Source organism: Eleutherodactylus coqui, chromosome 13, assembly GCF_035609145.1.
Source record: "Eleutherodactylus coqui strain aEleCoq1 chromosome 13, aEleCoq1.hap1, whole genome shotgun sequence".
In the NCBI taxonomy this organism is placed as follows: Eukaryota; Metazoa; Chordata; class Amphibia; order Anura; family Eleutherodactylidae; genus Eleutherodactylus; species Eleutherodactylus coqui.
In genome coordinates this window covers 11,709,362-11,734,962 of record NC_089849.1, presented here as the reverse complement: position 1 = coordinate 11,734,962, position 25,601 = coordinate 11,709,362, and the positions used below count along the sequence as shown (strand labels likewise).

Sequence of the window (25,601 nt, the reverse complement as noted above, 5' to 3'; positions counted from 1 at the left end):
CATCAAGACAAAGGAATCAGAGTTCATCTACACAATGCTAGTCTTGCTGATATTATTCGGTCATGCCTCCCCGTCACCTCCCCACGTGTTGGGTTGTTCTCTATGCAGAATGTCAGATCCTTTACGAGAATTCAAAATGATGCAGAAAAAAAAATAATGATGTGGTCATGAGATGAGTGTAGCGAGCTGTAATCCTCATGGAAACCGAGGTAATGATTTAGTGTGGAGTTTAAAGTTTGCAATATATGCAGGAAATAGCGCAAGTTTAAGTTGCAGGATGCAGGCATGTACGGTAGTCGGATAAAATATTGCCTGCCTATTCTCCAGCCACGCTGCTCTACACCGCATTGTCTATAAGAAGTAAGTAGGCAGGAGGTTGTCTCTTTCTCTATGTCGGCACAGCCGGTTCATTGGTAATGTGATGATTGTCCTGGGGGACATTTGATGGATTAGAGAGCTAAACAGCTCCATTGCAAAGCACCACCTGATCTCAGGCCTGCGTCCCATATAAAGACAGCATGAGTGCTGAGCTCAGCTATTGCTGCCAGATTTCCCCCCTCCCTCCTTTCCGGCTCCCTTCATCTCCTTTCTCTCTCACTCTCTCTCTCTCTCTGCACACTGCAGAAAGTCGGAGCTGTCCAGTGCTGAATGTGAGCCACCGTCCCCGTCTCTTTAAAAGACTAAGGCTAAACAAAAGGAGACCCTTGTCCAGCTCACCATGCCACGCTCTTTTCTCGTCAAGAAGATAAAACTAGATGACTTTTCATCCAGCGGGATTTCAGCATCAAATTACCACCACTTTGATGATCCCTGTGTTCTGGGGCAGTCGCTCACCAGCACTGTGGGAAGCTTGGGAGTCCCTGTTGCTGAAAACGGTAAGTCAGCACCTTTGGTGGAGGATGCGGGCAAAGACTAACATGCTATAGACACAATATACATTTTAATTGCATGACATTATAGCACACCTTGTAGATAAAGCTGTTGATATATACAGAGATTTTATGGCTCGACACTTTGTTACTAAACGGAACCGCTGTCGCACGATATGATAAAAGTTTGCTTCACCAAAGTCAGGACAAACGTTGCATACACTTTGCAATCGATGCATAAGTTGCTGCAGCCTCGAAGCACAAATTTTACGATTTTCCCGTTAATGTTTGGATCTTTTCTAACAACGACTAGTATTTTGAACCTGTACAAATTTGTTTCTACTTTTGCGGTCCACTACGGCTGTCGCCTGTGAATGTAGCGTATCTGGAAAGAACTGTGGTGGTGTGCCTATTTCTTGGCATAGAATTAGATTGTGCAACGCAGGGTGAAGACCTAATAGTTGGCTGCCAGGTCTCTGGCCTTGCTCCTGTTGACTTGGGACACATGTAGCTGTCAGGCCTCGGATGCGTGGCTCTACCCTAGCTGACTGAGCTCTTCGATACATTACAGTATTTGTATAAATAATGTGGCAAGCAAAAGTGCAATTCTCAATGCGTCATCATGCCGCGCATGATACACAAAAAAACAGCAGGAGAAAGTTCTCCATCGGGCAATGTCCCCAACACGCCACAATCTTGCATTGCAATTGTTGCCCAAATAGATGTGAGGAGCAGTGCAGGCCGGGTGCAGAGCCACGCTATCACCTGTAGCATAAGAGCTCATCTAACAATAGTTTCCTTGCACGTATCTGCGGTGAGTGCTCTTTGCTTCTCTAAGGACACGGCATTAATTCCTGCACTATCAAGCCCTTGATGTTTTTTAGAGGAGTGAATGCCAGAGCCTTTACAGAGGGGAGGACAGAAAGGATGGGGGGAGGGGATCTGAGCTTTCTCCGGGGACCTCATTGTTCAGGAGGCAGCCAAAAGACTCTCTCTAAAGCCCTTTAAGCGGCTCCATCCTGGGAGAATAAGATCTGTTTGGGATTTCGGGGCTGAAAAAAAAATGACAAGACGGGTTTTTGATTAAATTTATCATTCGGCAGTGGTGTATTTATTGAACGTATACTGCGTTGGGGGAGGGGGATCAGGTAAGGATACAGAGGGCTACAGTCAGCACAATAGGAAGTCTTCTCGGTATAACCTTGCACCACACTTCAGCTATCAAGATGCAACTTGTGGTCCCGGGGCAGGACATCTGCAAGCTAAGCACATTTTACTCCAGGTTCCTTGTAGACTACAGACAGGACAAAACACCTTCACAGTGAGGACTTATCTACCATACATAAATCACAGCGTTCCTTGCCCTACATTGAAGTAACTTACATCTGCTGGGGTACTACAAGTCCCAGCATCAATGACAGGACATGTCAGGGCTTGCAATTTCACATGAGTTAAATGCCTATAGGCTGATCTGATCATTGTGCATCAATTGCCATCAAATTTAATGATGATGCAAATGATTAAATAAATGTCAGACGCCTAAAAGTATGGAATTAAGATGAAAAGATGACTGCAGAATTCTGGGTAAAGTGGCGCCACGCTTGGACCACGCACCTATAGAATCACCTGTGGAGTTATCCATCAACGGAGCACAGTCATCACAATCCTGATACTGAACCATCCTTCATTTTTCTTAGTCCGGATTTACACAGGCGAGTGTGATAGTGATCCAGAGAAACTCGGTCCGATATCGCACTCTTAAACCCGCGCTTTTGCAAGAAAATCACATTGCATCGCGGTACAGGTGATTTCCACGTGCATGAAAATTGCATGTTCTTTCGGTGGCAAAAATGTAAAAAAATCGCATTGCTCATGTATGAAACTCACATCTACAGGCGAGTGCAAAGGAATTTTTAACTCACCCATAGCAAATAATGGGCGTGTTTTCTGCGATATCGCTGCACGCTGCAGTTTCTCTTTTTCTCACTATTGGTGCAAGAGACAAAATGTTCTTGTAAATGAACCTATTGGAAACAATGGCTTGATACATCAGTTCTTTGGGCTGCACAAATGCACAGAGCTCGTGCGATTTTCTCAGACATGTCAATAAAGCCAAGATGAACAAAACGTGCACCAAAATAAAACCCATTATTTTAAATGGGTCTATTTACATGTGCGACAGAAGAACTACAATACCTCCTATTTTTCTGTGATATTGCAAAAAGCTCGCTCATTATTTGCTATGGGCAAGTTAAAAAATTGCATCCCACTCGCATTAAACCCGCATGTACAATGTGATGCGATTTTTTTAATTAGTCCTACTGAAACATGATTTTCATGCGCATAAAAATTGCACGTACCGCAATGTGACTTTTCTAACAAAAACACAACGCGCTCGCATAGAAATAGCAGATTTAAAGAGTGTAATGTCGGTCCAAGTTTCTCAGACCGATTTCGCACTCGCCTTTGTAGATCCGGCTTATTTAAGTCATGCGTATACATAGGCCCAAGCTAAGGCATGCATGTGGAGCACAGCGATGGAAGTTACTACTGCTGACTGTGCAGTTAGCAGACGACCACTTCATCCCCACGAGTAGTCATTTTGTTACATATGTAGTATCACTGCAATCGCAACACTGTTTCTACACACGTCACAGCATTCATCAGATGAGATGCCATTCAGGATCAAACAGGTGTCACAGAGAAGGTATTATTGGCACCATCACCAGCGAAAGGAAGCTGGAAGGAAGTGTCTGTCTCAAAGTCACGCTCTTGAAAATAACCTTGCTGTGCGCTTGGAGAGGTGTGAAATATTGCTGAGGAAAGCTGTTTTGTACCTGAGTCATGTGACTGCACAATCTGCAAATAAGGAGGCAGAAAGATGACGAAGAATAACAATCTGTGCAGCAAGATGGATAGTCAGGCGGCAGGGATGGTGGTAATGGACTTGTCACTCTGCTAAAGGGCTGTAGCCGCAAGAAGGGATCACTTGCAATCCTCCTGCCTGATGGAAACCGTTGTGGAACATTATCTGAGCTCACCGGCTGCATCTACTCTTATTATAGAAGTCAGCCGATGACCATTATGTTGTCTTGTCTTCAGTTTTGGTCTTTTGGTTTCTTCATGTCATCTTCACGGCTTCTGTGACTGATGCCAACTATCTTGTTGCTGCTTGCCCCTTTTCGATGTCTATACTTATGTTTTCCCATGAATTGGGTCTTTTCATAATATGTCTAGAGGAAGATAAAGCTTCAGTCCGGTCATCTCTCTTTCAGAGGATAGTTAAGATTTGCTTTGGTTGAGTTTTGGGAGCGTGTTATAATATTACGGTCAAGATCCGGGATCCTACAAGGAAAATAATGTTTAAGCATAAAGATAGAACGTAACCACAGAGAGGTATTGCTGTCACTTCACCCAGCAGCCAAAATATCCGATATACACTAAACAGACATTTTATTCACCCCCCCCCCCCCCACTGCCATCTAGTGCCACGTTGGACTCCTTTGGCCTTCAGAACCGCAGCAAGGTGATGAACTTGATCTACAAGCAATATCGGCCCCTGCGGACAGGAAGCTTCTTGTAGTTGTTGTGATTAGATGGAGGTGCTGCCATTTTCTGACCAGCTGACAGGAAGGGGTCAGCAATTCATGCTGCTTGCGCCAAATTCTGCCCTCCCATCAGCACAGGGCAACAGAAATCTGGATCCATCTAAATAGGTGATGTTTTTCCGCTGCTCAGTTATAGAATTTTTGCGCTCTTTTGCTGGCTGGAGTTTCGCCTTTCTGTTTCTCTTAGACACAATGTAGCTGGAACTGGTCGTCTGCTGTTATATCCCACCAACCATGAGTTGTGCGTTCGGACACGTTAGTTGGAGCTCCAGTGTTGTATTCCGCTGACTGTGCAGCCTGTTGGTCAGAACGATTCCTGACATCCTCCTGTGACCCCTATCGGTGATGAGTTGTTTCCGTCCACAGGATCCCTTTTCACTGGATGTTTTCCCCGATCGCGCCATTCTCTGCACACTCTGACACCGTTGCATGAGAAAACCCTATGCGGCTGGCAGTGAAATTCTGGTCCGAACTAGTCTAGCACCGATGACCAGGACTTGTTGGAAGTTGCACAGATCGCTGGATTTTCCTATTTAGTGTGGATTCACACTGAAACTGATCCACAGAAAACTCGTCATGCAATTTTATGCTATGTTTTCTGCTGCTCTTTCGCCCGCTAGTCTCACCGTTCTGTTTCTCTTACACACAATGGCGCTGGAACTGGTAATCTGCTGTTATAGCCCATCCATGCTGAGGAACGATGAGTTGTGCGTTGGGACACGTTAGTTGATGCATCAGCGTTGTATTTGGTTGACTGTGCAGCGTCTGTTGGTCAGAACGTCTCCTAACATCCTCTTCTGTCCCCTTTTGGGAATCAGTTGTTTCCATCCACAAGATCCTCTTTCTCTAGATGTATTTCCTCGATCATGCCACATCGTCAAATGAGAAAATCCCATTGTTTAGCAGTGAACTCCTGGCCCCGTCTAATCTAGCACCGATGACCGGGCCTCGTTAAAGTCGCTCCGATCGCTGGATTTTCCAATGTATTGTGGATTCACAGTAAAACTGAGCCACAAAAAATTTGTCTCGTGATTTTATGCTGCACTCCGGGGTCACGGAAGAATTTCCATACGGGGAAGCGCCAATCGTGAGAGGGTCGGGGCTCTAATAAAGGGGCCAATGAGTGTATAACTAGAACACCTCCCCTAAGCAGAGATGGTGGTGAGGCCCCTTAGCCTGGAGAACGTACAGCAGCCCAGATAACTACAGATGCTGCAGATTTCCACATTTCAGCCCTAAAGTCAATAAATCCTGTAATGACAAAACTAATTACATCTTTCCTTGTTACGAGCATCTGTTGGGTGCTAAAGCTGGAGAAAACCAAGAGTCTGATAAAGCTGCAATGTTCATGCAACCTGGAGCGGTCAGACGGGAGCTGCTGCATTTACCTTCTCTTTAATGTATGATATGCGCGCGAGCCAAGACTTGTTTGCGGAGAGACTGCTCCACTTATCTGCAATCTTTATCTATTATGGCTGGAGCAGCAGATCTGGGGAAGAGTTCCATCCTCTAGAAGCCACGGCGCTGCAGGACAGGAAGTAAAGATTGTTTTTCCACGTGTTCTGCGGTGTCACCTTGATAAAGGCACATGCATTAAATCTGCAGAGGAGGGGCAGGAGCCGTGATGATAGCACATGTACTGTAAATGCACAGGCACATCACTGGCCATTGGCTTGCTCACACGCAGCATAAGAGCCAGTGCTTGGATTGTGCAGTGCAGCATCTGGTCTACAGAGCAGGTTTATCTGCCAGCAAGATTTAGCAAAATGATGCATAATGCAGACTTGGACATTTAAAATACAGGACAGACTGTACAGTATATAAGTGTGTGGAGGAGCTGGAACACGCAAGAGAAAAATGAGCGGACAGTCTATCTGAGATTCCTGACCCCAGCTAATGCTTGCATTAAATGGAATATTGACTGCATGCTAATGGTTTAAGTGATCCAAGAAGTTAAAGGGTCATGATGCCCAGCGCTAATGTACTCCATTGTAGAGACAGCAATGTAGGTTCCTGCGGCATCGTTATCCTGACAGACATCAAAAGCAAGGAGAGGCAGTAGATGGGGGGCATTTAGTATACTGGCAGCACCTGTTTAAGAGAATCCAGATGCAGCAACAGCAATGGGGTGATGTGTCTGAGCCGAGATCATCCTTCCGCGCGGAGCTTGAGAATAGCTCATCTTGCAGATCAATAGATCACAGTTATTGACAGAAGAGTCCAGTAAATAATGTCACAGCTGGGAAGACAGACGGAACAAGTATCATAAACTTGTGGCTGAGAAAAAGCAGTATATTGCTAGAGAAAAATGCTGAAATATACGCTGAGAGGATATATACAGATCCGGTGAATACATGCACCGATTGGCCTCTTTATTATAGACCTCCATCTAGTAGCATGTTGGACCTCTTATGGCCTTCAGAGCTGCAACAATTTGTTGTGGCGTCCATCCAGAAGCATGAGAGGACCTAGGATGTGCCAAGAGAACATCTTTACTCCAGCCACACAGGAAGGGGTCATCGAATCATGCAGCTTGCGCCAAATTCTGACCTCCCACCAGCACGCGGCAACAGAAATCAGGATCCAAGTTTTGCACTCTTTTGCCCGCTGGAGTCTCCCCTGTCTGTTTCTCTTAGACACAATGGCGCTGGAACTGGTCATCTACTGTTATAGCCCATCCATGCTAAGGAACAGCGAGTTGTGTATTCACAAGCAGTCACACATGTTATTTGGCTTGTTGAACAGAACCATCCTCCTCTGACCCTTTTCGTTGAGGAGCTGTTTCCGTCCACAGGATCCCCTTTCGCTGCATGTTTTTCCTTGATCACGCCATTCTCGGTATACTCTCTGCATGGCAACACGAGAAAACCCCATGTGGTTGCCAGTGAGGCCCCAGCTACTCTAGCACCGATGACCGGCCTCGTTGGAAGTCGCTCAGATCGCTGGATTTTCCCATCTAATGTGGATTCACACAAAAACTGATCCGCGGAAAACTGGTCACGTGATTTTATGCTCCGGGGTCACGGGGGGAATTACCGTACAGGGAAGCGCCAATCTTGAGGGGGTCAGTTTAAGGGGTGTAACTATATTGGGAGCAGAAGATGTAGTCACACTCGAGCCCTGGGGTCCATAAAGTCTTTATTCACTATATAAGAAGAGCAGTACTTTGCAAGAAGCATTATATTTGGGGGGTTCTGCTACAGATTTTGAATTGAGGCCTAGCAGCATCACGTTACGCCTCCCGACAGATTTCCCATTCTCCATCCTTCTATCTCATATTGGGGAAGTGGTATATTTCAATGACTTGAGTTAAACCTCCTGTAGACATAACGATTGCAGATGATTGCAATCCAATACTTCAGGCTAGATGACATCACTAAGTGTGATGACATCACCAGGAAATACGGGAATAACATGCTTTCTTTTAGTCAATGTCTTGGAATCAAGTGTTGAAACTTAGAGGACTTTAATGTAATACTTTGATTTTGCAAAGATGTGACACTTGTTCCACTTCATCTATATAGCAGCGCAGTACAAAGAATGCATCTGTCCACATTTGGCTGTGTTGGCAATGGCACTCACACCTTAATTTTCCATCTCCCCACCTTTATCACACGCACAATTCACATTTGAAGAAAAAACAATAGTCATTAAGGGGGTTTTCCAGGACTCCAATATTGATGACATGTCTTTAGGATAGATCATCAATAGTTGATTGGCGGGGGGTCAGCCAGGCAAGACCCCCACTGATCAGCTGTCTGAGGCCACCGAGGTACTCAGGTACGCACCATGGCCTCTTCTCAGGCTTGTGATGTCACATTCATCGGTCACATGACCAATGTGCAGCTCACTCCTACGTAATAGAGTTTGTTTGCTGGGGGGCTATTGGCCGAGGTGGTGTTATCAGCCACAGGCACAGAAGCTTAAGGATGAGACATACCTCTTGATGCTCGAACAATACGTTTTATTTTTGGAACCAACATCTCGAGTTCACACAGGATTTCTGGCTGCAGGTCCAGCAAACCAACAGCAGGCTCAATTAGTCCTTAGGACCAACCAACTAACGATAAGCGGCAGCAGCGGTAACGCTTGCTCACGCCCACAGGGCGTTTCAATGCAATCAACACAGTCGTCACAGAGAGCTCCTGGCACAACTTCACTCTCTCCCCCTCCCTTAGGGAGATGCTCACTTCTGTTCTGCTCTAGTCACGCTGCACCAGTCACCTGATCTCTCCCCGTCCAATGGCCAGCTAGGCACTTAAAGCAAATATATGGAAACTCTGAATCCAGCCACTAGGTTGCATACACTTCCTGCTAATACATTATAACAGGGGAACACACAATATACTGTGTAGAGGGTCTACCCACCTACACCTATTCAAGTGAAATGGACTGCGCTGCAGTACAAGGCACAATCACTATACAATGTATGGCGCTGTATGTAGCGAACAGGCCTCAGTTCTCACCTAAGCACTGCGCCCTCTTCAAACATCTGATCAGCAGGGGTCCCAAGCAGCAGAACCCTACCAATTGTGTACTGATGACCTAGCCCAGAAAACCCCTTTAATGAGGTTTTCCCATGAATGTCATAATATACTGATAAAGCTTCAGATATTGTAAATTTTACCTGGCTGCTCAACTATACAGCTGACATAATTTTGTCTTTTTTATGTTTATATGGACAAAACTTAGGAAATACCTTGCTTATTCAATAACTAAGAAAAGGTAGCATGCAAAAGTGGCTGCATATCCGCACAGCACTCTGAGCTCTAGTTTCCTGATACAGAGCTCCAAATCCCCTGCATAACATTTTAGCTGCCTGCAGCCCCCAGTAGGGGGAGCTCCGTGTATACTGCATTATTAGGGCCATTTCATACAACTATTTTTAATTTCCCACTAGCTGTTCTGTTGTGGGAGCAGCAATATAAAAAGAAAACATTGCAGTTTTCCTGCCCATAGAAATACATGGAAAGCGAAGACCTTCAGTTTCAATATGGTTCTCATTTTTATACACTGCAGAAGTAGCACAGATTGCTGCACTTTTGTTTCCACTTCTAGAAACTAAACAAAAACGATCATTTTTTTCACATTGCAGTCAATGGGAGAAATAAAAAACCGGAAATCCGCTTTCATCCGTCTTTTTCTTCACGTTTTTGATTCAAGTTTTATTTCTGAGCATGCGCAGAGGGCAAGAGACGATGAGAGGGATGGAAAGATAAACAAGCCAGGCATTTAAATTTGCTGAAAAACGGAACTGAAGCGTATATGAAGAGAAAGCATACCTTCCGTTTTTTTGAAGGATCCTTTTGATATATCTGACAAAAAAGCAAAGGCGGCTTTCTGTTCATTTTTGTTTCATTTGTTATTGTATAGTTTCATTTTCACAAAACAGTAAATGTTGAAAAAAGGCTCTTGTGATCTGAGCCTCACTGAATGCAATGCATATACAGTATACAGAGAGCTCCCCCTAGTGGTGGCTACAGGCAGAATTTTATCATGTAACTGGAATTTGGAGCTCTGGATTAGGAAAAGGGAGCTCCAAACGATATAACGATATATTATGAACTAAACGGAATTTAGGATCTGCCTAGACAAAAAAAATCTGTTTATGGGTGGATATTCACTAAGCCAAAAGCTTAATTCTTCTGTGAGCAAGGTAATAATAATAATCTATCATTACACAATGTTCACTGCAGTGATTGAAAATGAAACTAGGTCAAAGCAAACCTAGAAATCACCACAAATGTATGTGCTGCATAAGGGTAGATAGTTGGTCTGGGCTGTAGGATACAGCTGAAGCCGAGACAGAACATATACAGAATGTACAAACAACATATACAGGACATGTAACGAACATGTACAAGTCATGTACAGAACATATGTAGAACATATGCAGAACATATACAGAATATATACAGAACATATATAGAACATGTACAGAACAAGAACAACACATATACAAAACAAGTACAGAACATATATAGAACATGTACACAACATACAGAACATGTACAACACATATGCAGAACATGCAAACTATATACAAAACATATACTGTACATAAATAGAACGGGTGCAGAACTTACACAGGATGCATGCAGAACATGTACAGGACATATAAACAACATGTACACGTCATGTACAGAACATATATAGAAGAAGTACAGAACATCTAGAGTACATATATAGAACAAGTACAGAACATGTTGGTGCAATTTCATCCTATCGATTTAAGCCAAAATCAAGACTTTTCCGGGCTGTTTGCTGTAGATAAATGAAAAGCCCGCAGAGCCTCGTGATGGGATGTAACCAAATCCTTCCTCTTGTCCCAATTCTCCTGACAGTTCATTAAATAACGGAGGTAATACGAGGCCTCATTATGTAACAGTAAACATGATGATGTCAGTGTAAAATTAAATGGGGATTTTTATGGAATCCACTGCGGGGGGCGCTCACTGCACCTACCATTCAGCTCCGCCATCCATTGCCGCTCCGTGCTATGAATTATTCACATACTGTACGCCGACCTGCCCTGAACCCGGGAGATAACGTCAGAGGCATAAACTCACCAGCACGGAACAGCGCAAATCTGATTATATCATAATGAAACATGTTGTATTAATGGGATACACTGTCACATTAGCAAAATCAACGGCCAGCGTATCATTCTTCTGTACCCCAAGTGTCACTAACCTGTCCCCCAAATGTCAGTGTGTCATTCTCCTGTCCCCCAAGTGTCAGCGCGTCATTATCCCGTCCCCCCAAGTGTCAGCGTGTCATTATCCCGTCCCCCCAAGTGTCAGCGTGTCATTATCCCATCCCCCAAATGTCAGTGTGTCATTCTCCTGTCCCCCAAGTGTCAGCGTGTCATTATCCCGTCCCCCAAGTGTCAGCGTGTCATTATCCCGTCCCCCCAAGTGTCAGCGTGTCATTATCCCGTCCCCCCAAGTGTCAGCGTGTCATTATCCCGTCCCCCAAGTGTCAGCATGTCATTATCCCGTCCCCCAAGTGTCAGCATGTCATTATCCCGTCCCCCAAGTGTCAGCGTGTCATTATCCCGTCCCCCAAGTGTCAGTGTGTCATTATCCTCTACCCCAAGTATCAGCGTGTCATTATCCCGTCCCCCAAGTATCAGCGTGTCATTATCCCATCCCCCAAGTATCAGCGTGTCATTATCCTGCCCCCCATGTGTCAGCGGGTCATTATCCTGCACCCCAAGTATCAGCGTGTCATTATCCTCTCCCCCAAGTGTCAGCGTGTCATTATCCCGTGCCCCAAGTATCAGTGTGTCATTATCCCGTGCCCCAAGTGTCAGCGTGTCATTATCCTGTCCCCCAAGTGTCAGCGTGTCATTATCCTGTCCCCCAAGTATCAGCGTGTCATTATACTGGCCCCCAAGAGTCAGCGTGTCATTATCCCATCCCCCAAGTATCAGCGGGTCATTATCCTGTACCCCAAGTGTCAGCATGTCGTTATCCTGTACTGCAAGTATCAGCGTGTCGTTATCCTGTACCCCAAGTATCAGCGTATCATTTTCCTGTACCCCAAGTGTCAGCCTGTCACTATCTCGTCTCCCAAGTGTCAGCGTGTCATTATCCTGTCCCCAAAGTGTCAGCGTTTCATTATCCCGTACCCCAAGTGTCAGCGTGTCATTATCCCGTCCCCCAAGTGTCAGCGTGTCATTATCCCGTACCCCAAGTGTCAGCGTGTCATTATCCCGCCCCCCAAGTGTCAGCATGTCATTATCCCGCACCCCAAATGTCAGCATGTCATTATCCCATCCCCCAAGTGTCAGCGTGTCATTACCCTGTCCCCCAAGTATCAGCGAGTCATTATCCCGTCCCCCAAGTGTCAGCGTGTCATTATCCCGTACCCCAAGTGTCAGCGTGTCATTATCCCGTCCCCCAAGTATCAGCGTGTCATTATCCGGTCCCCCAAGTTTCGGCGTATCATTATCCGGTCCCCCAAGTTTCGGCGTATCATTATCCGGTCCCCCAAGTGTCAGCGTGTCATTATATGTTCCCTAAGTATCAGCATGTCATTATCCTGTCCCCCAAGTGTCAGCGTGTCATTATCCCGTCCCCCAAGTGTCAGCGTGTCATTACCCTGTCCCCCAAGTATCAGCGAGTCATTATCCCGTCCCCCAAGTGTCAGCGTGTCATTATCCCGTACCCCAAGTGTCAGCGTGTCATTATCCCGTCCCCCAAGTATCAGCGTGTCATTATCCGGTCCCCCAAGTTTCGGCGTATCATTATCCGGTCCCCCAAGTTTCGGCGTATCATTATCCGGTCCCCCAAGTGTCAGCGTGTCATTATATGTTCCTTAAGTATCAGCATGTCATTATCCTGTCCCCCAAGTGTCAGCGTGTCATTATCCCGTGCCCCAAGTATCAGTGTGTCATTATCCTGTACCCCAAGTGTCAGTGTGTCATTATCCCATCCCCCAAGTATCAGCGGCTCATTATCCCATCCCCCAAGTATCAGCGGGTCATTATCCTGTACCCCAAGTGTCAGCGTGTCATTATCCTGTACCCCAAGTATCAGCGTATCATTTTCCTGTCGCCCAAGTGTCAGCGTGTCATTATCCCGTCCCCCAAGTGTCAGCGGGTCATTATCCCGTCCACCAAGTGTCAGCGTGTTATTATCCCATCCCCCAAGTGTCAGTGTGTCATTATCCTGTCCCCCAAGTATCAGCGTGTCATTGTGCCGTCCCCCAAGTGTCAGCGTGTCATTATCCCGTCCCCCAAGTGTCAGCGTGTCGTTATCCTGTACCCCAAGTATCAGCGTATCATTTTCCTGTACCCCAAGTGTCAGCCTGTCATTATCCCGTCTCCCAAGTGTCAGCGTGTCATTATCCTGCACCCCAAATGTCAGCGTGTCATTATCCCGCCCCCCAAGTGTCAGCGTGCCATTATCCCGCCCCCCAAGTGTCAGCGTGCCATTATCCCGCCCCCCAAGTGTCAGCGTGTCATTATCCCGTGCCCCAAGTGTCAGCGTGTCATTATCCCGTGCCCCAAGTATCAGCGTGTCATTATCCTGTCCCCCAAGTTTCAGTGTGTCATTATCCTGTACCCCAAGTGTCAGTGTGTCATTATCCCGTCCCCCAAGTGTCAGCGTGTCATTATCCCGTCCCCCAAGTGTCAGCGTGTCATTATCCCGTGCCCCAAGTATCAGCATGTCATTATCCTGTCCCCCAAGTATCAGTGTGTCATTATCCTGTACCCCAAGTGTCAGCGTGTCATTATCTCGTCCCCCAAGTGTCAGTGTGTCATTATCTCGTCCCCCAAGTATCAGCGAGTCATTATCCCGTCCCCCAAGTGTCAGTGTGTCATTATCTCGTCCCCCAAGTGTCAGTGTGTCATTATCTCGTCCCCCAAGTATCAGCGTGTCATTATCTGGTCCCCCAAGTTTTGGCGTATCATTATCCGGTCCCCCAAGTTTCGGTGTATCATTATCCGGTCCCCCAAGTGTCAGCATATGTTTCCTAAGTATCAGCATGTCATTATCCCGTCCCCCCAAGTGTCAGCGTGTCATTATCCCGCGCCCCAAGTGTCAGCGTGTCATTATCCCGTGCCCCAAGTGTCAGCGTGTCATTATCCCGTGCCCCAAGTGTCAGCGTGTCATTATCCCGTCCCCCAAGTATCAGCGGGTCATTATCCTGTACCCCAAGTGTCAGCGTGTCGTTATCCTGTACCCCAAGTATCAGCGTATCATTTTCCTGTACCCCAAGTGTCAGCCTGTCATTATCCCGTCTCCCAAGTGTCAGCGTGTCATTATCCTGCACCCCAAATGTCAGCGTGTCATTATCCCGCCCCCCAAGTGTCAGCGTGTCATTATCCCGCGCCCCAAGTGTCAGCGTGTCATTATCCCGTGCCCCAAGTGTCAGCGTGTCATTATCCCGTGCCCCAAGTATCAGCGTGTCATTATCCTGTCCCCCAAGTTTCAGTGTGTCATTATCCTGTACCCCAAGTGTCAGTGTGTCATTATCTCGTCCCCCAAGTGTCAGTGTGTCATTATCTCGTCCCCCAAGTGTCAGCGTGTCATTATCCCGTGCCCCAAGTATCAGCATGTCATTATCCTGTCCCCCAAGTATCAGTGTGTCATTATCCTGTACCCCAAGTGTCAGCGTGTCATTATCTCGTCCCCCAAGTGTCAGTGTGTCATTATCTCGTCCCCCAAGTATCAGCGAGTCATTATCCCGTCCCCCAAGTGTCAGTGTGTCATTATCTCGTCCCCCAAGTATCAGCGTGTCATTATCTCGTCCCCCAAGTGTCAGTGTGTCATTATCTCGTCCCCCAAGTGTCAGCGTGTCATTATCTGGTCCCCCAAGTTTTGGCGTATCATTATCCGGTCCCCCAAGTTTCGGCGTATCATTATCCGGTCCCCCAAGTGTCAGCATATGTTTCCTAAGTATCAGCATGTCATTATCCCGTCCCCCCAAGTGTCAGCGTGTCATTATCCCGCGCCCCAAGTGTCAGCGTGTCATTATCCCGTGCCCCAAGTGTCAGCGTGTCATTATCCCGTGCCCCAAGTATCAGCGTGTCATTATCCCGTCCCCCAAGTGTCAGCGTGTCATTATCCTGTACCCCAAGTGTCAGCGTGTCATTATCTCGTCCCCCAAGTGTCAGTGTGTCATTATCTCGTCCCCCAAGTGTCAGCGTGTCATTATCCCGCGCCCCAAGTGTCAGCGTGTCATTATCCCGTGCCCCAAGTATCAGCATGCCATTATCCTGTACCCCAAGTGTCAGCGTGTCATTATCTCGTCCCCCAAGTGTCAGCGTGTCATTATCCCGTGCCCCAAGTATCAGTGTGTCATTATCCTGTACCCCAAGTGTCAGCGTGTCATTATCCTGTCCCCCAAGTGTCAGCGTGTCATTATCCTGTCCCCCAAGTGTCAGCGTGTCATTATCCTGTCTCCCAAGTGTCAGCGTGTCATTATCCTGTCCCCCAAGTGTCATCGTGTCATTATCCTGTACCCCAAGTGTCAGCGTGTCATTATCTCGTCCCCCAAGTGTCAGTGTGTCATTATCTCGTCCCCCAAGTATCAGTGTGTCATTATCCTGTACCCCAAGTGTCAGCGTGTTATTATCTCGTCCCCCAAGTGTCAGTGTGTCATTATCCCGTCCCCCAAGTATCAGCGTGTCATTATCCCGTCCCCCAAGTGTCAGCGTGTCATTATCCTGTACCCCAAGTATCAGTGTGTCATTATCCTGTCCCCCAAGTGTCAGCGTGTCATTATCCTCTCCCCCAAGTGTCAGCGTGTCATTATCCCGTGCCCCAAGTATCAGCGTGTCATTATTCCGTCCCCCAAGTATCAGCGTGTCATTATCCCGTCCCCCAAGTATCAGCGTGTCATTATCCTGTCCCCCAAGTATCAGTGTGTCATTATCCTGTACCCCAAGTATCAGTGTGTCATTATCCTGTCCCCCAAGTGTCAGCGTGTTATTATCTCGTCCCCCAAGTATCAGCGTGTCATTATCCCGTCCCCCAAGTATCAGTGTGTCATTATCCTGTACCCCAAGTATCAGTGTGTCATTATCCTGTCCCCCAAGTGTCAGCGTGTCATTATCCCGTCCCCCAAGTGTCAGCGTGTCATTATCCCGTCCCCCAAGTATCAGCGTGTCATTATCCTGTCCCCCAAGTATCAGTGTGTCATTATCCTGTCCCCCAAGTGTCAGCGTGTCATTATCCTCTCCCCCAAGTGTCAGCGTGTCTTTATCCCGTCTCCCAAGTGTCAGCGTGTCATTATCCTGTCCCCCAAGTGTCAGCGTGTCATTATCCTCTCCCCCAAGTGTCAGCGTGTCATTATCCTCTCCCCCAAGTGTCAGCGTGTCATTGTCATTCCAGTCAATCATTGTTTGATTCAAATCCCATTTTGTAATATGTTAATACCTCATTTTAGTAATTCTAACGTTTGTACAGAAATGTTAGGAAAGCTATATTTTCTCCTTAGAGAGAGCACTTAGAAGGTGAGTGAGGAGACTTATAAAGCCATTCATGCTCCTCTGGGTAATATGCAAATAAGAGAGATGGAACAGTACCTCTGCAGTCTGTGTATGGATTCTGGCTTGGCTTTCAAATCCCAGTCATTGTTAGAAGACTTGTATGAAGAGTCTAACATTGACTTGCAGCAATGCTGTCTTCCAATAGGTGGCGCTGCAGAGGTATTGTTCCATCCCCCTTATTTGCATATAGAAATGCTGCCACAATGTGGAGAATCAATGATGTTTCTGAGGATCGCATTGAAGTAAAGCACGGTTTTCCTTTTGTCTGTCTCGCAGGTTATGACGATCACTGTATTAAATCGTCTGATTACGAAGTTGGAAAGAAAAGCGGAAGCAAATTTTCATCATCTGAAACTGACTACACACCAACTCATGATGACTACAGCGAGCCGGACAGCCCGCAGTCCAGTCTGTCAGCCGGGTATTTCAGTGGGGAAGCAGCAGTCACAGACAGCTACTCTATAGACGCTTTCTTTATCACCGATGGACGATCAAGGCGAAGCGGTGAGAATCGGGGAAGCCAACGCCACACGTGTTCCGAATGCGGTAAAACCTACGCCACTTCCTCCAACCTCAGTCGGCACAAGCAAACTCACAGGAGCCTGGACAGTAAGATGGCAAGAAAATGCCCGACCTGCGGCAAGACATACGTATCTATGCCAGCCTTAGCCATGCATCTCCTGACACACAACCTGAAACACAAGTGCGATGTTTGCGGGAAGGCCTTCAGCCGGCCCTGGTTGCTACAAGGCCATATGCGTTCTCATACTGGCGAGAAACCTTTTGGCTGTGCCCATTGCGGTAAAGCCTTTGCCGACCGATCTAACCTTCGTGCGCACATGCAGACCCACTCGGCCTTTAAACACTACAAGTGCAAGCGGTGCGAAAAAACCTTTGCTCTTAAGTCCTATCTCAACAAGCATTACGAGTCGGCTTGCTTCAAGGGTTCGGAGCATGAGTGTGCCGTCCAAAGCTAAAGCCAGGGGCATACGATAAAACTGTACACAATGAAACATGGCACAAACCACTGTGCCCTCCTGCCCTTCTTGATGGCACAAGGCACCAGAAACTGAAAAAAACAAACAAATCAGGGTACTTGGCATATAACTATGTTACATTAGGTTGCACTTCACCACCGTCTACGAGAGTACCATGCTTTACCACGCTTTACGGACCACGCCACGCATTGCTTTTCTCCTTTATTTATTTTAAACCGTGCAATATAAAGGCCACACTTTTTAATTCTTCTTAAGAAAAGACTTCCTTCCTTCCTCTCCACTCAAGCTCTTAAAGAAATCTTATGTGCAAAGCCAAGCTTTCTTCCGTTAACCACATGAAATGTGAACGCGTCATTACGACTCAACAGGGACTCAACTGAATGGAGAGGCTCTTCAACGCTCAGGCTCAGGTGCCATTTTTCTATCTTGCGCCATATATTTTTTAAGGGATGCCGCCGTACAATGACATTGCCGCCGATGGTCAATATTATTTTTTTGGTGCCACGCTTCTTCCAATCTCCATGTACACAGCATTAAGGATCCTTGTCACGAATGCACAAAACGTTTCTTGCAGCCAACGCATGAATGTCCCACATCCGTTCTTCCCCATGGCGCCGCGCCTAACTGGCTGTACATAACGGCAGTACGATTTTCCTCCAGTGTCTTGATTTTAATATTTGGAAGCACATATGTACAGTAATAAACGGGCAAAGTCGTGCCAATATTTATATAGCAAAGGGAATTAAAAAAAAACATATATGGCACCCGACTCCGATGAACTTGTCGCAAATTCCCACCAAACAGTGTTACCTCTAGTGTTTTCTAAAGCAATGAGAATATGCACTATATTTGGATGACTGATACGCGTATTTATTACCCACCCCGCATTAAGAAAGGGGGTCATTTCACCAAGCATTGTGACTATTTTAACTTCTGACGCTCTGCATCATGATGCGACCTCCACCTTTGCGTGAAGGCGAATGTCTGAAGCGATTGTGACGAAGAACTGCTTATTTAAGTCATGTAATTTATACTAAGGTGTTATTTATACTATTTATTTGCCAATTTGCTTTTTACAAATGACTTTTGATTTTTCTGTGGTTTTGCGAAAGACTGGATAGAATGTGGTGTAATATGAAGAGACGGAAAACGGTCAATGTTTACAGGCGAACATCAAAAGCCACAGGCATGTTCAGCGCATTGGACGGTCTTTCCTGCTACAGACAGATGGGACGTATTCTTCAGGCCCACATTTACCATCAAGCGTCCGGGAGATCCTGGGGGATTCTGGAAAAGCCTATGCAATTTCTCGTTGACTTTATACCTCATGACGACTCAAAGGAAGCCTATATATATATCACACCGCCGGTAGCTTTGTCACTTCTGTCAAAGCTTCTGACTGCTGTCCGCTCGACTCCGAGCCACAAGTACTCTATACTATGATAGCATTTCATCAGCTGCAGTCCAGGCTGCTTGAGGTTTGCAGATATCTGGGTAATCGAGAGATCAGGATTTGATAGGGTTAAAGTCGCCTCAAATTGAGATGACAGATCATTTCTATCACTGCAAAAAAAAACCAGACGTTCACTGAAGTTTACAGTTATGTATCAATAAGTGACAAAACGAGCCTTGCATCAATTTTACGCAATGACAGCACTTGTAGGGGGTCGCCGGCCCATCTTTAGGTTCGTTATAATGCAGTATTAATACACATCATGCATTGTAATGCAAACTTCCAACCGATAAGAGCTGATTTTGCTAGTCTTGCCTTGCTTTTCAGGGGACCTGCTTATTATATCAGACTTATACACAGGGTGTGACAATGCTTGCTGGGATAATGCTTAGGGTCTCTTCCACTTTCCTGCATGCCAGACTATAACAAGCCTTGAGTTATTAGATGATAGAAGCCTTATTTGCATCATCGGTGTTACTGCGTTGCAAGAGAGAATGTATCAAATAGTTGAAAAGAAAATCATGGCCTTAGATGTATAATGTAGACGGAGCGCGGGAGATCAATCCTCGGCCGCCAATAATCACTACAGGAACAGATACTGTCAGGGCAATATAGTATTAATGTGACTGGGAGCCATACATAGCCATGACAAGTCCAATAGCTGCAGCCGGTGACACCCGGAGCGACGGAGACGGATCTTCTCTCCATAAAGCTCAATGTTTCCTGTTTTAAAGGAAATCTCCTCTTAAAAGGAGTCTTCCATTGTGAGTGTTCCTTAAGTAGCCCTTCACCCCTCTTATGTGTTTGTTGTCTTCCTCTAAATTAGCGAGGAAGCAGGTGACAACACGCCAGACCTTTATTCCTGGGCGACAAACTAGTTATCAGTGCTTACCCCTCTAGGAGACAAAACAGAAATGTGATGGCAGAAAAATACCACATGGTCCATCTAGTCTGCCCTCATATTACACCCTCCCGCCCCAGCACTGCAATAAATGTTAAATACACTGAACAGCCCCTGTATTAGCCCCTCATCTGCTGGCACGTTGGACTCCTTTGGACTTTGAACCGCAGAAGTTCATCGTGTCGTAGATTCCAATAGGTGATCTGCAAGAATACCGGCCCCTGCGGACAGGAAGCTTCTTGTAGTTGCTGCAGATTAGATGGCACTGCTGACATGTTCTGACCAGCTGACAGGAAGGGGTCAGCGATTCATGCTGATTGTGCCAAATTCTGATCTCCCATCAGCATGGAGCAACAGAGATCTGAATCCATCTGGCCAGGAGATGTTTTTCCGCTGCTCAGTGATACAAGTTTTGCCTCTTTTGTCTGCTGGAGTCTCACATTTGGTTTTTGTCAGAGACAATAGTGCTGGAATTGGTTGTCTGCTATAATATGGTCCATCCGTGTAAGGAACGGCGAGTTGTGCGTTCGGACACGTTAGTTGGAGCTCCAGCATTGTATTCTGCTGACTGTGCAGCCTGTTGGTCAGAACGATTCCTGACATCCTCCCGTGACCCCTATCGGTGATGAGTTGTTTCCGTCCACAGGATCCCCTTTCGCTGGAAGTTCTTCCTCGGTCGCACCATTATCGGTATACTCTCCACATCGTTACACGAGAAATCCCCACGTGGTTGGCGATAAAATCCTGGCAAGGGCTGTAATACAGGGTTGGGAACTGTAATAAAGGGCTCTAATAAAGTGGTCATTCAGTGTATAGCAGGCAAAGAAGTGAAATTCTGTCTCACTGACGGAGTTAAAGGGGTATTCCGGGGACTGGGTGAAATTTTTTTTAAATTTCCCTAATATTTTCATTTATTACTGTTATTCCAAACATCCATCTAAATCATCACACTAAACTCTTGTACCTTTATTTGCCCCCCTGCTCCACCGCTGCTTTCCAGCCAGCTTCAGTCAAATTTCCACATTGTAATTTAAAATGTCCACCGGGGAGTGCAAAAACTACATTTCCCACAATGCCCTACTGCCAGTTACTAGCGAGTGCCCATTCACAACTGTCCAAATACTGAGCATGCCCGACCAGTAAAACAGCGATTGTCATAAGCCCTAGATACCAATGGAGAACTAAGTGGGAGGAACCCCAGATAAAGGAATATCTCTGCAGCTTTTGTAAAGGAAGCTAAAACGTTACATTACAAAATCCCGTCCTATGGAGCATAGAACTTTCACTTTCGATCGCCGGAATACCCCTTTAAGCAAAGTCTGAACTACTTGAGGGACTTCGTCCTTCTCGATCAGCGTTGTACATTTTATAGTCCCTTGATAATGACCGGCCAAGCAGTTTGATCACCAGATACCCAATTCCTGCTCTGTACAGAAATGCGGAGTGATCAACATTTCTGCCGTCCTCGGCATTAGACAAATACATGAATCAGCGAAACATAAAATCTGTGCTATCAATGAGAGAAATCAGAGAAAACTGCGATACGGGCTCTGAGCTCGCAATAACGTCTGACATCTATCAGAGAGCCGTACATCTCAGGGCAAAGTCCTGGGATAGATGAAAGTGAGAGGGGACCCCATAGAAAAAAGGGACCCCCTGTAAGATTATACCCCATCCCAACACGGTAGCACATGACGCTTGAGCTACCCCCCACTACGCATCCCTCAGGCTGGTTCCCTTCTCCCTATACGGGTCCATAATGCCCAAGGGTAAGGGGGATGGAGCCAATCCAGGATGACAGAAGGCCTGACCATATAGGTGACTGTAGATGTAATGACAATCCTGAATGATCCTTGTTATGTCTATGGCAATAATTGCTTTGGTCTGATAACACAGAACTCGTCTTGCTGATAAACACTACGATTTGTTGTAATGCATACGAACCAACGACTTTCTGTAGGTCTCCTCATCATTGCAGATCCCTTTTTGCATGCCTCCCCCGGGCGGATATTTAGCTTTAGCTGCATTAGTTTTAAGGCAATGTCTTGCTGCAAAATCCTAACCTGTTAGCACAAGCGCTTCTCCATTTTCATCCCAGCCCGCCGCGCATTTCACCAGACCCTGCGTGCTGGCACCGGAATGGGTTACCTTCTCATAGTACGTTATTTAGAGTAGATATGCAAAAAAAATGACTAATTCTAATAGACTTCATTTCATTACGAGATGTGCATTTGCGAAACTGATGGCCCAGCCACAGCCATCACACTTTCAGCTGCCTTTTCAACCCCTTAGTGACCACTAATACGCCTTTTTACTGACCTCACTAATGGGCTTTAAACCCGCACATACATCTTTTGAAGACGGTGGGTCGGCTGACTACTGACAGCCAGGCTCCTGCTCTAACAGCCAGGAATGGAGAAAACTCACATCTTGGCAGTTTAACCCCTTACATGCTACAATAATGAGCAACTGCAGAATGTAAACCGATAACAGGGAGGGGCTCCTTCTGTCACCCAGTGACCCGCAGTGCGATTGCAAGGTACCAATGGGATACCCTAGCAGCCGGAAGCCTGACACGAGCCAAACGATCGCATCTTCAAGTCCCCTTCGGGGACTAAAAATCAGTGTCAAAAAAGTTTACCAAGGTGTAATTGAAAGGAAAAAAAGTCCAGTTAAAAAAATATATGCATTTTCCCCCACAAACCCCATGTCAAATGGGTAAAATACCAAAATGTTTTAAAAGCAACACATAATAGTTATGACTGCGTTCATAATGACCCAAACAATGAAAATTATTGCTATTTTTCTTCTGCTGACTTCCCAAAAAAGTAAAAAAAACCAATCCAGAAGTCCCATGTACCCCCAAACTGGTACCAATAAAGACTACAACTCTTCCCACAAAAATCAAGTCCTCACAGAGCTCTGAGGCCGGAAAACAGAAATGTTCTGGGCCTTAGGCCGCCTGCAGATGGGCGGAAATTCTGCGGCAGAATTTTCCGCGGAATTTCCGCCCTTGGAAGCTGCCATAGGATTGCGTTAACAAACGCGATCCTAGGCAGATGGCTGCAGTTTGTCCGCACGAAATCTCGCGTGGCAAACAAACCGCACCACGTTCCATTTCTGTTCGGGGTTGGCAGAGCCCCGCACAGAAACGTCACTCACCGTCCGCCAGCTCCGGTCTGTGCATGCGCTAGCTGCCCGGCAGCCGGCACATGAAAGATCCGTAGCTGCGGGGCGCGGGTGAGTACGCGCTGCTCTGGTGCTCGGGTCCCGCGGCGAGAATTCTCGCTGCTGGATCCGATCCGACCCGGCCATCTGCAGGCGGCCTTAGAATGCGGTGATGCAGAGTCAGTTTTTCTTTAAAATCGTGTTTTTATTATGCAAAACTAGAAAAAATGCCAAAACATCTCTACAAACTTGGTATCGCAATAATCGTCAGGTGATTTTTAGTGAATGATGAATGCTGTAAAAACAAAACCTAAAAACAATGGCGGAATTTCTGGATGTATTTTCTGTCCCCCCCCCCCCTTCCCCGCCAAAAAAGTGTAATAAAAGTTCTATAACACATTATATGCACCCCGGCGTGCGGACGTTACACATACAACTGGTCCCACACAACACAAGCCCTCATACGGAGATGTCAATGAGCTACGATGAGAACGGCTTGGTCCTTAAGGCACGAATAGGCCGGTCACTAAGGGGTTTACCTGATCCCGTATGCCGCGTTTTTACCAGTAGATGTAGGACTCCTCCCTTCTCTTCTATTTATACTGTATATAGGAAGAAACAGCAATAATTTTAAATGCATGTCAGAGTTTCCTTTTTTAGTGACTGACGCTGTTAAAGCCGGTTCTACGTCACCTTTTACTGTATTAATTCTCATGCAATTCAGGGAAAATTAAAGAGTTTATGATTCAATAGATCCGTGTTGTGCTGAGTTGGGTTTCTTTTAATTGCTCTCCTATGATATCATTACTCCGGGACACGGACGGTAAACACGCACTTTCTTGCACCTGTCCTCCCTGATTAGATAATTGGGGGTTGAGAAGATGAAGTTAGACGCAGACTCCTTTAAGACCTGAATTTCCATGACAAAGCCTTCCGCATATGGTGGCCTGTCTGCAGCGGGGTGAGCCTGCGCTCCGGGTAAGTCACTCCCATAATAATAAGCTGCCACTTTGCCTAATTGGCCTCCACGCGACTCAGCTGCAGTGACTCCCCCTCTCTCTTACACCCCCCGGCTCGGAGTATCACGCTTCAGGGGTAAAATATCTAAGGCCTATCTGCAAAAATCCGATTGGGAATAAAATCCTTTGTGCGCAGCGGAGGCAGTTGCTATTTGTAGCAGTAAAGGAGGCAGCTGCGGTGACTTGCGAGCGCTGATTGGTCGCACGGAGGACAGAATATGCCACCTGCAGTCCTTTGTGTGATGTGACTGAAATACATTACCAGGCGCCTGGCTTTTCACGGGGGCTCCTACGAAATTCTATGTTCCCTCTGCAGAGAAATGCAGAGCAGGGAGCACAATAGCAGAACGATTATTAAATGGGTCTTAAGGACAAAGAGGCCGTGCGAGTTGCATTTCGGAATATGCACAGTCGTCAGACGCTGATAAGAAACCCCCCCCCACCCCCCCCCCCCTCCCCTCCAAAGAGATTAAAGGCCTTTCTATTCTGCATTCAGGGAAAAGATCTGACAGATTTCACCTGTCAGGAGAGATGATCGCAGATTTTAAGCCACGTTTATTTTGATGCGGACGCAATGTTCCAGTCTGTTTCCTCGGGCCCGCCAAGACGCTCTAAACACAAACTGAATTTAGGAAATAAAATGATGACTTTGCATCTCTTGCAAAATGATGTTGCAGCATTACGGCATGCCTGCTCACAGCCGCAGCTGTAATAAGCCCCCGGGCAGATCCTCATGCGCCAACTCAGAGGCCTATGAGGGGAGGCTGATGGAAGCAGGACAAAGAGCAGTAGGGCAGCGGACAAGCAGAACCGGAAGATCAGACCGCTCATTGTGAGACGCAATTTATCTCTGTTACGGTTTAAGTGGTGCAAAGCATAAAGGTGAGGTATTTCATAAGGGGACGGAAGGGGTGGTTGGGTTTGCAGTTTTGGGAAGCAGCTGGAGATTTTTACCATCACTGCCATCACATTTTGACTACTGCAACAGATGGGGAGCAGGATAGATATAAAGAAGCTGCGATCCCAGCAACTAAGGGGGATTTCACACCTGCGCTGGGGATTCCAATTTCCTGCTCTGTTCAGGAAACAGGAAAGGGGAATCCCCCAATCGAACAGCTCCGTTCCACCCAGCCGCTCGGCTTTTAGAAGGAAGAAAAAGCGATGCATGCAGCACTTTTCCTTCTGGTATTTTCAGCCGGTCTTATGATGGAACCTCTGGCCAAAGGATCAGACGCAGATGTGAAAACAACCTTTAAGGGATTTTCCAAGTTAAAGGGTTATCCAAGACTAAACTATTGATGTGGAAGTAAATGAAAAATGGCTCAAGGCACAACTACTCCAAAAATGGTCGTGATGATGGTAAGATAAGAAGATTTTATTATATGAGGAGTAAAACCAGCAGAACAAACGCGTTTCAAAGAAAAACCCCTCTTCTTCAGTAAATGCTGGGGCATAACATGGTGGATGGCTACGGTGAGTATTTAAGAAGGTAGGTATCATGCCTACACTTCAGACACCAGGAGTCACACCTGCAGCCCGGTTCTCTCCCTTTAGTTTCCCTATTGGCCGAGCTGGCATGGT

General features: G+C 46.4%; 1 protein-coding gene across 1 annotated transcript; it reads left to right on the top strand.

Annotated features, from left to right (window-relative positions):
- The first annotated feature begins 572 nt into the window (after positions 1 to 572).
- On the top strand, positions 573 to 23,756 carry SCRT2 (scratch family transcriptional repressor 2). Its single transcript, XM_066586535.1, has 2 exons — positions 573 to 875; positions 16,758 to 23,756. Exons 1-2 carry the CDS (start codon positions 719 to 721, stop codon positions 17,456 to 17,458), a joined length of 858 nt encoding a protein of 285 aa, XP_066442632.1. The 5' UTR covers positions 573 to 718; the 3' UTR covers positions 17,459 to 23,756.
- The last annotated feature ends 1,845 nt before the right edge of the window (positions 23,757 to 25,601 follow it).

Bases quoted from the DNA above. Each gene is read 5' to 3' on its own strand.
- SCRT2 (XM_066586535.1), top strand. From the start codon at position 719: ATGCCACGCTCTTTTCTCGTCAAGAAGATAAAACTAGATGACTTTTCA. The intron at 876-16,757 runs GTAAGTCAGCAC...TCTGTCTCGCAG, and splicing joins AGTCCCTGTTGCTGAAAACG to GTTATGACGATCACTGTATT.